General features: G+C 32.9%; 1 protein-coding gene across 1 annotated transcript; it reads left to right on the top strand.

Annotated features, from left to right (window-relative positions):
• Positions 1-14,444, top strand: LOC121411063 (ras-related protein Rab-8B-like). The gene is made up of 7 exons (XM_041603548.1): positions 1-782; positions 1,300-1,360; positions 5,145-5,205; positions 5,981-6,058; positions 10,259-10,348; positions 11,856-11,969; positions 12,687-14,444. The coding sequence occupies exons 1-7, from the start codon at positions 593-595 to the stop codon at positions 12,783-12,785; spliced, it is 693 nt and encodes a 230-aa protein (XP_041459482.1). The 5' UTR covers positions 1-592; the 3' UTR covers positions 12,786-14,444.

Below are 14,444 nucleotides of genomic sequence, written 5' to 3'. Positions count from 1 at the left end.
GACATGCATCATTCAATGATTAACTGCAATCGAATCCGACGGAATCTCATATCTCTTGTTCCGCTAATGTAAATAAACCAATTGAAATAGATGCTATGAGATCGATAGATCTAGTTCAGTTGCATGTGCTGCAGCTGATAGCCTCACTCCGAGCAGAGCAGTTCCTCAGCTCTTTGTTAGCCGAATGAAAAAGCTCATGTGTCTTGGACTTATGGCGAGAACAATCAAGGAACTTCCATGGACTATAATCCTGGGACTTTGCCTGACGGTTCACCTGAAACTTTCTTCTTTGCATCTCTTGTAAAATTTGCAATGTTCAGTTGAGATCTTTTGTCTACATATCTTCGTGGAAAATAAGTCTTTTAGAGAAGATCCTAATAAGAACTGTTGCGAGAGAATCATTATTCCAGACATCAAAATATCTGTAGTTGGTATTACTGGTATTTTCCTTTGCTGAAAAAACCCTATGGAAAATTCCTAACTTTTTAGAGACTAAAAGAATAAGAACTCGGTTGCGAGATTAAAATCGTCCCCGACATCACATGCTTCTATTTTGTTGTTTTGGTGTGTATGCCTCACCTCATTCTCCACCATGAATTGGCAGCAATGTCATCGACCACGGTCGATGTCCACACCGTACCCCCATATCTGCCCACCTGTCGACGACCCTGCAGATTTTTCTTTCAAGATAATTGTCATAGGAGACTCTTGCGTCGGCAAAACCAGTTTCATCAATATGTTCTGTGAACATGTCTTTAAAGATAATCACACAGGAACAATAGGTTCGTATGAGATATATTTCCATGCTTTTAAACTTCATTAACTACTATTTTCCACGGAGACGAATTGGGTGATAGCGACAAGAATGGAGAATAGACTTGATGCGAGCATGGCTAGTGTGTGGTGGGGGGGGGGTAATTGGTTGGTCGCCCCATCCTGTAGTATGCATCTTCATGTATTTTCAATTATACTCACCATTTTTTGGGTCAATACTACAGGCCTCTATTATGTCCAATATCACCCTTTTGATTATTTAATGTTAAATTAACGACATTATTGGACATGTTAGGAAAATGTTACCATTAACAGACGAGCGAAATATATTGTTGTATAAAGATTTATATTTATCATTCTCCTCACATTTGTAAATCAATGATAATCAATAATTTGGATAATAATTTTTAATTGAAAAGTTGAAAGCGGAAAGTCGAGTTATGTATTTTTGTTGTAAGTTTTACAACTATGAATACAATACTTTTAATTTTTATCTTCCCAAAACCCTTTATTATATTCTCAAAGGAATGGACCTGAACAAAAGGATCATCGATATTGATGGGAAGAAAATCAGATTGCATGTTTGGTAAGTTAATTTCAAGATAATTGTCTTCTTCTCAAGGCTATCACCTGTACACTCTTTAAAACTGAGTGCGACATAATTATGTTGTAGAATATCTGTAACTTTGTTTCAAGGAAATCCTTTAGCATATTGTTGAAACATGCAGACGTTAAAAGGAAAATCATAAAGCAAAGTTCCAATATATTCCTAGGCAGGGGCAGCGGAACGGTTATAAAAGGGGATGGGCCGAAATGGGGGGGGGGGGGGGCTGACAACATAAATAGTCACTACCAGATTATCATTTAGTGTTTCGTATATGGTCAATTCCAGCGTAACGGACATGACATTCAGACAAATTTTTGTAATTCAAAGGTTTATACATTAGAATTAGCAGTCTTTTGATAATTGTTACTAAGCTTATCAGACACATTTAAGTATCAGTTACATACACATAAAATTTCAAATCGTTTCATTGAACAGTTGCGGAGAAATTGCACTCTTTGTTAGCGTAACGGACATGACACGAAATGGACGAAGCATTTTTACCTCCTATTGCTTATCAAAATTCCTGTGAATTCTTAGATTGCATGCACCTGACGTTGGTGTTAATTTAACCTTAAGATCATGTTCTATCCATAAAATGGTGTTTAACAACAGTTTTGCAGTGCATTCTGTATTCCTAGCTCAAAATGTAGCGTAACGGACATGACACACGAAGCGTAACGGACATGACAGTTTCGTCCACTTTTTGTAAGCGAAAATAATTATTTTATTACAAGATGTGGTACAAGTCTAATTGTTTACATGTTAAGGCTAGAGGTTAGAGACACATATCATAACTGGTAATCTGTAATATCTCCTATTATTTTGCAATTTGAGAGGGGGTCTTTTTGTACAATATTTATAAAACAAAAAAATATTTAGAAAAATTTATTTTACACCGGTTAACAACAGTTAATGAGTATTTTCCAGTTACTACCATCCACCACACCTAATTAAAGGAGAAAAAGTTGATAGAAAAGATTATTTCTTATTCATGCCCTAATATTTGATAATTTACTACCGTAACGGACATGACACCTTTACGAAGTGAACTCCATCAGCACTTCTTAGTTTGAAAATGAAAGAAATATGAATAATGAATGTAATTACGTAACAGCAAAGTACCTTTACTAACACTCTAAAGAAAAATATGTACATATTATTAGCAGGCATCATTAATTCAATAGCTATAGCCTATTAAAGTGATAATTTTATATTGAATACAATGTTTATCATACCACTACGGCACACTGAGAAGACCAAATCTCATTTTTCGTGAGAAGAAAACAAAATGTACCAGACCTATATAAATCCAAGAAGAACATATGATGGAAGTATTTTATGATAAAGAACATGTACTAGTATTAATGTGAGTTTTAAGATTACAAAAAATGGTATTAAAAAGTATTTTAATAAAAATTTAATAGCAGTACCTGGAAACCGGTCTTTCATTATCGATTATGTATGAGTTGAACGGTAATCGGAATGTTTGTAAATAGCTTCTGAGATTTTTTTTCATTCAAAATAACTATCATCCTGAGTATAATCATCCTTTCATCAAATCTTGGATGTTCTAAATCTTATGATCTTGCTTGCTGACAAATGTGGCTGTATCTAATTTTGTTGTATTGTCCGCGCTGTTTGTGTACAATTGAAGATACATCATTCAAATCATGATTATGGCTGACCAAAAATACTGTGATGACATAATTTATTGATCGCGCCACATTCTTTCCACGGCCCCTTTGCTTTGTGATACTGCAAAGAAGTGCCAGTGTGCCACTGTAGATTCATGGATTCATAGAGCTACATCATGTAACACAGATATCCGAATACAAACTTGCTTTTAAATGTGAGCCCATGCCATCACTGAAGAAGTACATGTAGAGGTTGGTGAAAGTCAGATACTTTGAAGTAATATCATCAATGATCATGAATTCACAAGTTTGAGTTTCATCATGCTCCAAACTGTCAGTGCAGAAACCTAAGATAATCAAATGTTTGTTCAAACACAAATAATGCAGATTGTGATCTAAGTACGTTGCCAGATCTAGCTGCATCTTATCCTAATATTATGTGGCATACCGTTAATTCTCAGAAAAATCTACCAGAACAAGAGCTGAACTTTCATCATTCACCAACTTCTAAAAATAGCTTGAATGACATGCAGATTCTAGGAAATATTACATTCAGCTATCCTCAAACAATTGAGACTGACCTCAGTCTGTGACACTGAGCCTAATATTTTGTTTTTGTGAATGCTGCCATTTGCCATATACAAGGCGTCATGTCCGTTACGCGAATTGTCATGTCCGTTACGCCATTTTTATGAAAATGAGAAATGGTGAGCGAAAGTGATTGCTACACATGGTAGGAGGTCTAATTCTAACATAGAATCTGAATCTGCAGTATCTTTAGACAAATTTCCTGTAAGCTGTGAAAACTTTAAGTGAAAAACGTAACGGACATGACACTGATAATGGTAAAGAAATCACACAAATCTGAAGACAGATTTCTCTAAAATTGATGAATGGCATAAAATTTAACGATTATTTTCTGTTGATTTAAACATTAATCAACTATTCAAAAGTTAAAAGAGACCTCTGGGACCTTGTTTGCTTTTAGTAGAGACAGGAAAGATGAATTGTTTAAAAATAGCCACATTTTTTACATTTTGCAATTTACTATTCTATTTTTTTGAAGATGGAAAAAAATACAAAATTTTATCAATATTGCGATTTTTCTATTGGAAATTGAGACTTTATAGATTACTTTTTAAGAAAATTTGACTGCTTAAGTGAAATCTGAAACTTCATTTTTTCTGTAAAGTGAACATTTTCCATGGAATTGCCCATATGTTATTGAAAAAGAAGCCTCTCCCTCCATTCCGCAGCCCCTGGTATGATTAAGGGCCTCAGCCCGAGGACAAAGGCGGTAAAGGTATATGACTGTGGCAACAAACATAACGTAGAGAATCCAAACTTTGGCACAAATATTGACCTTGGAATAATGCAGAAGTACGTAATTTCCACTCGTATTGTCATTTTGAAATTCCAATGGTCAATATTTGAATATCATATTTGCTTCATTTTTGCAATCACATGTTATGATATGTTAGGATTTTCCTATGTATTTACTTTAAAAAAAACGTGGGATGGTTCAATGCTATACATTGTGACATTCACGTGGCTCTACACGCAGAGCGAATTGATACAAACATTCTTCAATGCGTTCATAGAATAAAGTGACTTTTGAACATATAAGGCTAATAATGTTCCAACGCTCATCACAACATACATGAAAAATAAACTACATGTCATAAAGTGGCGGAAGGGGGGGGGGTAAAATACAACATGTCAAGAGCAAAATAATTACAAGACTTGTAATTAAAAGTAAATTCAAATAAAAAATAACGTAACATTTCACCATTAATTTTGTGAAGTTTTTGTACTCTTTTTTACATCATTTTTCTACATTTCATTTGCACCACATTTTCATTTTCATATTAAGTGTCAATCTATGTCAACAAACATATTTTTAGTCTTTTCTATATCATTTTCTGTTTCTATATTAATGTATCTGTACATTGGGGCCAGCTTTGTTCCCCCCCCCTGAAAGTGAAGACCCTTTTTTTTCTTTCTTTTTGGTTGTCAAATTTTTCCTCGGGAAAATGTGCCCCCCCCCCTTGAAAAATCCTGGATCCGCCCCTGGTTCTGTAGCAACGCATTGTTTATTATTTTAACAATTTTTCATTTATTTTCTTTAGGGATACTGCTGGTCAAGAAAGATTTCGAACCCTAACTACAGCTTATTATCGGGGTGCAACGGTACGTCATTATCCTTTGAATATACATGTTTATATTTATTGTTTTATTTCTGTTTTCTTTTTCCATGATATAAAGCGTGAAACATGAAATGACATGGACATGAAAAAAGATGATGTTATAAGATTATATTAAGGAAAACAGGATGATGATAGTTTTAAATGATTTAAAACATTTACTGTTAAAAATAATTTTAACAACACTGTTTACTATGTGAATCGCGCAGTAGGTGTTTAAACAGTTTAAACAAGTGTTAAACAAATCTTAAACCACCATGCTTAAATTATTGATAGCTAAATATTTGAATTTGAGGAGTGTTGTTTAAGATTTTAAACACTTTTCTAAAATGTTTAAACAACTACTGTGCGATTCACATAGTAAACAGCGTTGTTTACATTATTTTTAGCAGTATTTTGTTGACATTCATTTTCGTAAACAATAATTAACATGTCTGCATTTTCATATTAACCGAACTTCATAAACAAATAGGCTAATAAGGAAAATTTTCCATTTTGTTCCTGTCTTGTTGATCATCGACTCAAGTACAAACAGATAAAAGGCCTGTTTTTTCGAGAACCATCATTGATGGTTAGTGTAAAACTATATATATATACATAGAGAGAGAGAGAGAGAAATTGTTTATTGTTGTTCTTTATAACATGCTTATCAATTTATAATACTGATAATTATCAAAATTACAACAATTCCAATAAGTTATATTGCCTAAATTTGGAAAAATTGCATTTTCAAAAATTCTTTGCTTTGATTTTTACAACAGGGCATTATCATTCTATACGATGTAACGAGGGAAAGTTCATTTGATAATGTGACTAAATGGCTTGAAGATGTTTCACGTGTAAGTAATACATTCCCTTACTAACGTTTCCTAGAATATTACTGAAATAGTTGTGTTTAATAGATCCATGGTAAAACTGGGTCTATATCATGAAGGTATTTGTAAGTCACTCACGACTTCACATATACCACTTGTAACTGCATGCTGACTACGCTAGATGATATACACTAACATTTATCTGGTGTTTCAATAAAGCAGGACTGAATTTCCTAGAACTTAATGAAATTCCTCAACGAAGAATTTCAATTTACAGGGATTGAATTTCAAATACTGGTGAAGACTCTGATTAAGCACTAGTCAGTCAAGTTCCGATGTGCGTATAGTCAGGTTTGTGAAACGCCATGCAAGCACTGATATGAGAGGATGTGTGCGAGTGTAGGGGTGGGTGCATTAGCGTACCTACGGGGGGTGTGGGGCGGACTGCTCCCCCCCTAACGAGTTACAACCCATGCAAGGGACGTATCCCTGTCCCCTGACGAGTCACATTTGATCCCTGACGAGCCACAAGTGGCCCGCTCCTTTGAACTTTTTTTTCTTGTCAACAAATTTTCTGGTACGAAATCCTTTATTTGTGGTTGAAGACTCTTTTTTTTCTGTCTTTTCTTGTCATATTTTTTTCTGGTATGAAATCCTTTATTTGTGGTTGAAGACCATTTTTTTTTTGGCTTGTCAAATTTTTTGGCGGACGAATTTGCCCCCCCCCCCTTTGGGAAATCCTAGGTACGCCACTGGGTTGGTGTGAGGGTGTGTCTGTATTAACATTAATGTAAATGTGTTTCATTCTTATATAATCTTTGTAAATACTTCAATTTGAAACGCTCATGAGTCTATAACAATCTCCTTGACCAAAAATATAGATCGCTAAATTTAAGCCTTTATTGATATTACACCCCTTTTTCTCCAATCAGTAATAAACCTGATGGCGTCAAGCCTTTTCGCTCCACATCTAACCTATATCCCAAAAGAAGGAAATATTTGTGAGCAAAGGGCAAATATATTTTTGACGTTCTGATTCTGTTTACAAAAATCATAAGATTTCAATTCAAAGAAACCATGACGACATGGCTAAAGAATACGATGTTTTAGTGTTTGCCATGTGATATTTAGCACCCACCTGGCTGATCAAGAAGGGCTTTTTGCACGTAATGCCAAGCCTTCAATTTTTAAGTATTTGTTTCCTCGTTCTTATTTTTTTTTTCATGTGAGTCTTGACTTCAGACTTATTTGGGGCATGTTTTCTTTTATGACGATATTTTAGCTCACCTTATTCACCTAATCGCTCTTAAAGACTAAACACAAAGGGAATATAACATGATAGAAAATAATGGTATGATCGTGATCTCTAAATAGAACTTATTTCAACTAATATTTCATTTTAGAAAAAAGAACTATTTATTTTTTCATATCATAAGACCCAAGTCATTTTTTTTATTTGCACCTTGTCGACCTTTTGAAATTTTATCACTGATCTGTATAATTCCAAGATTTGACCCAGTTCTTTTTAATCGGTTACTAGTCCATTTTGTTTGGTCACTCAGAAGAAATACATTTTTCTTTCGTGTCACATTTCTAAGATATTTAAAATAATTTAAACAGTATAATCCGGTCCCATTTTTTTTCACAATTAAAAAAAATTGAAAAAAAGTTTTGAATAATCTGGGATTTTAGCGTAATCGTCATGATCCTAAATGATATATATAGGGTAATATTTTTACAGGAGCTATAGTTATAGTTCATTTGTCTTTAAGTATGTTGGTGTAAAAGGGAGAAGCAAATAAAGGAAGAAAATGAAAGGAAAACATGGAAAAGGAACTAAAAGGATACGTTTGGGTCACGTAACTCTTCTTATATTCCTTACATTCAAATAATTATCACATCATTTAAAGAGTAAATTAACCCAAAGAGGGATATCAATTTTCATCAGATTGCAAGTGTAGAATGATTATGGTTTCAGTGAGAGTTCAATCATTGTATCAGATCTTTGCAATTGAAAGCTGATAATTAATTCCATTTCTAGCTACTTAGGAAGGAATTAAGATGAATGCAATGCCCTAAGTGAAAATTTTACCTGTGTCAGTTTCACTTCATTCTGGATTTTGAATTAAGTACATATCAAAATACTCTAACATAGCAATGATTTATTTCATCATAATTTAATTGTATGAGAAGTTTAATCAAAATTTTTGATTATTTGATTACCCCTAATTCAACCTATTTATTAGAAAATGAAATCGAGGAAATGTACGCGTTTCACTTTCACGTTAGTATAGGAGTGATGAATGACATGAAACCACATTGATTATATCAGCTATTTTAAAATCTTCTCCATAATATCTTAGTTATACAAATATTATTTATGAATGTTCTCTGAAATTCTATCGCCACATTTTCAATAGATATGTTTTCCCGTTCACGTTTATGACGAAAAACAAGCTTGTCCAGGCAGAAATTAAATTATATTAATGCTGTTTTGTTTTTGCTTCTTCTTTTTTTTTGGGGGGGTGTCTTGTCATACTATTTTTGTCTCGATAAGCTATTAACTAAATATTTTTTTTAAAGGTATTGCAATCTCTGTTTGCAATAATGAGTCACCCAAATAGACTTGACACTGATTTCTGCAACTCAAATAGATTTGAAAACCTCTGTAACTCACCTTTATACGATGTAAATCTTGAAGATAGATTATAATGCAAGATTACTGGGTTTATAGTCCTATAAATAAGCAAAGGTCAAGTGATATGGTGATCATGGTGCTTATAAATATTAGACATGTTTTCAGACAAAAAATGACAGAACATGTTGGATTTGATCTTGATTTGATGAACCAGTTCTACATTTCGTCACGTGTAGAGACGGTGGAAACATGTGGGGGTAACACTTGAGAACAATTGTTCTGTTGTCATTTTATTCAATACCATTAAACGAAAAATACATCAAAGGTTCATAGACCCCTCTTTAAATTTAATGGAATGAATGTTAATCATGAACATTTCACAATTCCTTGTCTTTTGAGCGTATGATTTGAAAGAAGAGGGGATCTTATTTTTATTATCAAAGTACTACTAAAAACTATTTCACTAATGCACAGTCACAAAACAAAGCTAAACAAACAAAAAGAACACGATACGATTTGCGAGTTTATGCTTGTATTATTTGATTTGATTTGATTTTATTGTTTACTTCTGCAATTACATCATTCGTATAGAATACATTTTCCATAACATAACAAACATAGTATATTGATAATTTTTTTGGCATGAATCATAACTAAATGTACTAAAATTATCATTACAAACAAAATTGATCTCATACCAAATTAGTTAACATTTACAATTTGCAGGAGAAGGATTGTCATCATAAGCAGATTGCTTGAAAAAATGACAACCCCAGGTTAAAACTCATTGATTAATTTAATACATTAATACAGCAGAATCGATACACAGTACATTTTATGAAAAAAAGCAGTAATCTAATTTGAGCATTGAAGATGGAGATGATAAGGATGAAAATGACGGTGAAATGGTGAAGATGAAGGTGATGGAGAGGATGATGATGGTGATGATGCTTTAATGACACAACGACACAGAAATTTTACTTCAAATATTCTGATATCAACATGGATTTAACGTTTGCTTTAAATGAGTAAAGGGACGTGGATCTTTTTATAGATTCTGGTAGAGAGTTCCACAAATCAGGACCATGGTGTCTTATGGATCTCTGCGCAATAAGCAATTTGGGGTTGATTAAATGGAAATTAGAAGAGTTCCGCGTAGGGTATGAATGGATAGATGTGTTCATAGTATAAAAATTGTGAAATGAAGGTGGGAGCATGTTATTTACGTATTTGAACATAAGCAGTAAGCTTTGAAATGAATTTATGTCAAAAATAGTTAGAGTCTTTAGTTTATGGAATAATGGATTTGTGTGTGATAAATATTGCGAATTAGTACAAATTAGTACAAATTATGATTGTTATATTCCTGAAAATGAATCGCTAGTTTCTTTCAGCTATCCTGCTGCATTTGATAATCAAATTAATGGCACAAATGTTTCCTTGAAACGACACCCCTTCCCCGAATATTGTAAATAGATCTGCTTTGTACAGTTGCATATAACTGCTTTGTAGTTCCACTGTTTATAGAAGCTATGTAAAATGAATATGATTCATTAATTGGCCCTATTATATATATTTTTTTCCAGAATGTTTGTTCAGATACATGCAAAGTGCTGGTTGGAAATAAGAGTGACTGCACCCGAGTCGAGAGAGTGCCCATTAAACGGGCTGTAAAGGTAAATATTCATTCCGTATAGTGACCTAACTAATTTCTTTAATTTTGCTGTTTGATTGGTCAAATTTTTATCACCATACGACCATTTCGGGCGAGGTGAAATTACGTCACCATTTGTTATTGAGTTATCCAAAGAGATATAGACTTATCGATTGTTTTAATTCATGCTTAATATTTTGTCCCCTTCGGGTGCGGACATTTTAGTGATATGTGATTTTGTTATATGAAATTTACCAGTGAGCTCAAGATCCATTTATATGCGCGGAACTGCACAGTCATGTTTTGTTGTAGAATCGTCTTCCATTATTACTAAGGTCTTAAACGCAAATTTTGAAAACTTTTAACCTGTTCAGGTCCAAAAGATTATGCTCTTGAAGCATCTTTATGTGCAACACTTCGTCTTTCAGACAGGAACAGTGCATTGCTCCTATAAATGATTTTCCAAGTATGGCATTTTTAGAAGAAAAAAAAAAGGCTTAGCAGAACCGTTCCTCATAGCAAACCCACATATTCGGCGTTCGACTCGAGAAGTTATGATAATGGTGATACTTATAATATTAATAATAATGATATTATGATCTTATCAAATGGCTTTGGTACCAAGATCGGCTTTAAAGGTCAAGTCCACCTCAGAAAAATGTTGATTTGAATCAATAGAGAAAAATCAGACAAGCACAATGCTGAAGATTTCATCAAAATCGGATGTAAATCATATAGTCATGTGACGAAATAAAGGTATTAGGAAGCATAATACCTCGTTCTGTGATTTATCTTACGGTCATCATGATTATGCAAAACAGTTTGAAGTTTTAACTATGTTATTTTGATAACCTCAGAACGGGGATGCTAGTTCACTGACAGCAATTAAAACACAAGAAGTATTTTTAAGGATGTGGTAAAATTTTATGTCGCAAAGTAATGAGTACTGGCAAAACGCCATTGTTATGTGTTTATTGCTTTAATTGCACCTTAACAACGAAGTTATATGACGTAGATAAACGAAATATAGGTCATTTCAAACCCTTAACTAAATAGACAATCACTGAATTTTAAGATTCCATTTAATGATATATTAAAGATGTTGAGAAATCATTTTTTGAACTAGGTTGGAGTAAGCCATCATTTCAAGTAGACAAGATGGTGATAAACTGAAACATTCCTAAGAATATTGACAGTCTTGATATTTGATAATATTTCCATAATTTAGAAGAAAATGACCTCATTGTTTATTATTGACTCAACAGTCTCATTTCAATTTCTATGTCTGCTAAATCAAAGAGACCAAATTCCCTTGAGATCAACTATGTCGCTCTTTTGTCTTCATCTGAGTGTGGAATCACGAGACCAACAGCTCATCTCATCTTTTATGGGCGGAATTACATGTATATAAATACATTTTCATGTTTGATATAATCATGACTTAAAATATCGTGTTGCTTTTGTTTTATTTTTCTATGAACGGATTTTTGACGGTGATGGTATTCAATATTCTTTCTCTTGATTTTCAGTTATCAGAATCGTTTGACTTCCCTTACATCGAGGCAAGTGCGAAGACTGGTGAGAACGTTGAAAAGGTGTTTGAGACTATTACAAGACAGATGATAGAGAGGTATAACAAAAAGGTATGTAAACAAACAAACAATTAAATATTCAAGTATGTCCATATAAGTTAATCAAGATATTTTCCCAACGTATTGAAATAATAAGGGAATTCTAAAATAGTCTCCTAGTGATTTGTTTCAATAATGATGTCATGATAGGCCCACAGCTGATGACACTTTTTTTTTACAAGTTTCGATGAATGCAATTTGGAAAAGTGCAGATTTACAAATATTTATGTTTTCTGATATTGCATATATTTCTCGCTTAATCACAATTTTTCGTTATCCATATAAGTTAATCAAGATATTTTCCCAACGTATTGAAATAATAAGGGAATTCTAAAATAGTGTCCTAGTGATTTGTTTCAATAATGATGTCATGATAGGCCCACAGCTGATGACACTTTTTTTTACAAGTTTCGATGAATGCAATTTGGAAAAGTGCAGATTTACAAATATTTATGTTTTCTGATATTGCATATATTTCTCGCTTAATCACAATTTTTCGTTATCCATATAAGTTAATTAAGATATTTTCCCAACGTATTGAAATAATAGTGATTTGTTTCATTAATGATGTCATGATAGGCCCACAGCTGATGACACTTTTTTTTTTTTACAAGTTTCGATGAATGCAATTTGGAAAAGTGCAGATTTACAAATATTTATGTTTTCTGATATTGCATATATTTCTCGCTTAATCACAAATTTTCGTTAATATCTATTCTTTTTCTTTAGATGAATACAAATCGACCTCTTCCACCGCGTCCAACGACAACGGAGAAAATTGAACTACTTGCCAAGAAAAAGAGCGCGTTTTCTGTGTGTTCTTGTTGAAAATATAGAGGATTAATGAAAACTAATAAACTATTTATTGGAACTTTCTGCTGGAAATAAAAATCTTTACCAGAAAGATGACGAAAGGTAATGAATGATGATGACTTCTCTTTCGAAACGTTAACGTTGACGGTCAGAATCTAGAACCTCTGTTTTTGCCTGTATACTGTTTGCGAAGACTCAAAGATTTTTCTTATGGGGGTCTTATGAGGGTCGTCATCTGGACTCTCTGTTTTCTGGATGTACAATATTGATGTCTTTACTTCTTAAACAACATTTCATTCATATAAATCATTGATGGCCTATCATATCAACGGGATCGTTACTTGCCAACCAGTTTTGTGCAAAAGGTTACCCTTCCCGTAATAACCAATGACTAATCTCACCACTAATGTATATCGTTCTGTCATGCTATGGCATAAACACTTCTTTTAAAGTCAAGATTGTTTGAGATGATATTTTTATTTCTCCTTTAAATTCACGTTTGAGAATGTAAATAAAATCACTTTAGAAGTAGCACGAGTTGATGACTATCTTGTTTTACAACTTCGTTCAGCGTGACTATTAGACAATAATTTCTTTCAAGGAATTGATAAAATTGTTTGCACAGTATTGCATTTAATTTATTCCCCTTAGGCTATATATCAGGAAGAACCTATCAAACTTCTAAATTGAGTAAGAGATACGTGTATCTTCAAAGTCCGATTTTTTTTTATTATAGGATGAATTTCTTTAAACTCTATAATTATGATTTTAGTTTCTGTTGTTGAAAATGATGTGTATATATTGGTTATGTAGTTACTACGCAATATTGTCTTGTGTAAATAATTATGTATATTTTTTTCATACTAATGTGCAATAATTTTTTCCTGTATATATGTTTATAATAAAGTAAAAAGGATTTTCATAAATGTTTCTTGCAACTTTTAATAAAAGGAAAAGTTAGGTAATTGGTAAAGTAATTTGTAATGAAATTTTACAGAATTTTGCAGAATCATTTGTTGTTTTTTATTATTTCTTTGTATCATCTGTGAATGATTGAAAGTGAAACCATGATTTTAAATTATTAAGCAAAATCAATTATATAGAAACTCGAAGCGGCTGTCTAAAATCTATATTTAGATGAGACACGACGATTAAATGTAATTGTTCATTACTCAGAAACACAACGGAAAACCTATACACACGTGTTCTCGGTTTGTTTGAAATGTGAGTTTTCAATTTAAACTTATTTTCTCTATTATTTATTGGTCTAGAACATTATAAAAGCTCGATAGATAAATTGTATTCATAATCACTTTGATCAAACCTCTTCCCATGCAAATTGACTTCAGTATTCATAACCAGTGACTCGTTCTTGGTGCACAAATAACTGAACTTTACGAAGCAGAATGGGAATCTAATTAATATTGGTCCTCAGATGGGAGAAGAAAAAAAATATTCGTTCGAAAGACAGAATGCCAAGTAGTAGGTCGTTGGTGTTGTCTTTTAAACACTGTTTTCAATTAATTTCAATTAAGGAATTACCAGTTTTCATTCATGCTTTCAATTACGATACTTAAGCCTACTTGTGAGGATCTTCCAGGAAAATCCGTGAAGGGTCTTCTACCGTGACGTGTCTTAATAATTGTGGATATCTTTCTCCTGTGGAGTGACGCC

This window comes from Lytechinus variegatus, chromosome 3 (assembly GCF_018143015.1).
Source record: "Lytechinus variegatus isolate NC3 chromosome 3, Lvar_3.0, whole genome shotgun sequence".
NCBI lineage: Eukaryota > Metazoa > Echinodermata > Echinoidea > Temnopleuroida > Toxopneustidae > Lytechinus > Lytechinus variegatus.
This window is presented reverse-complemented; position numbering and strand designations above follow the sequence as displayed.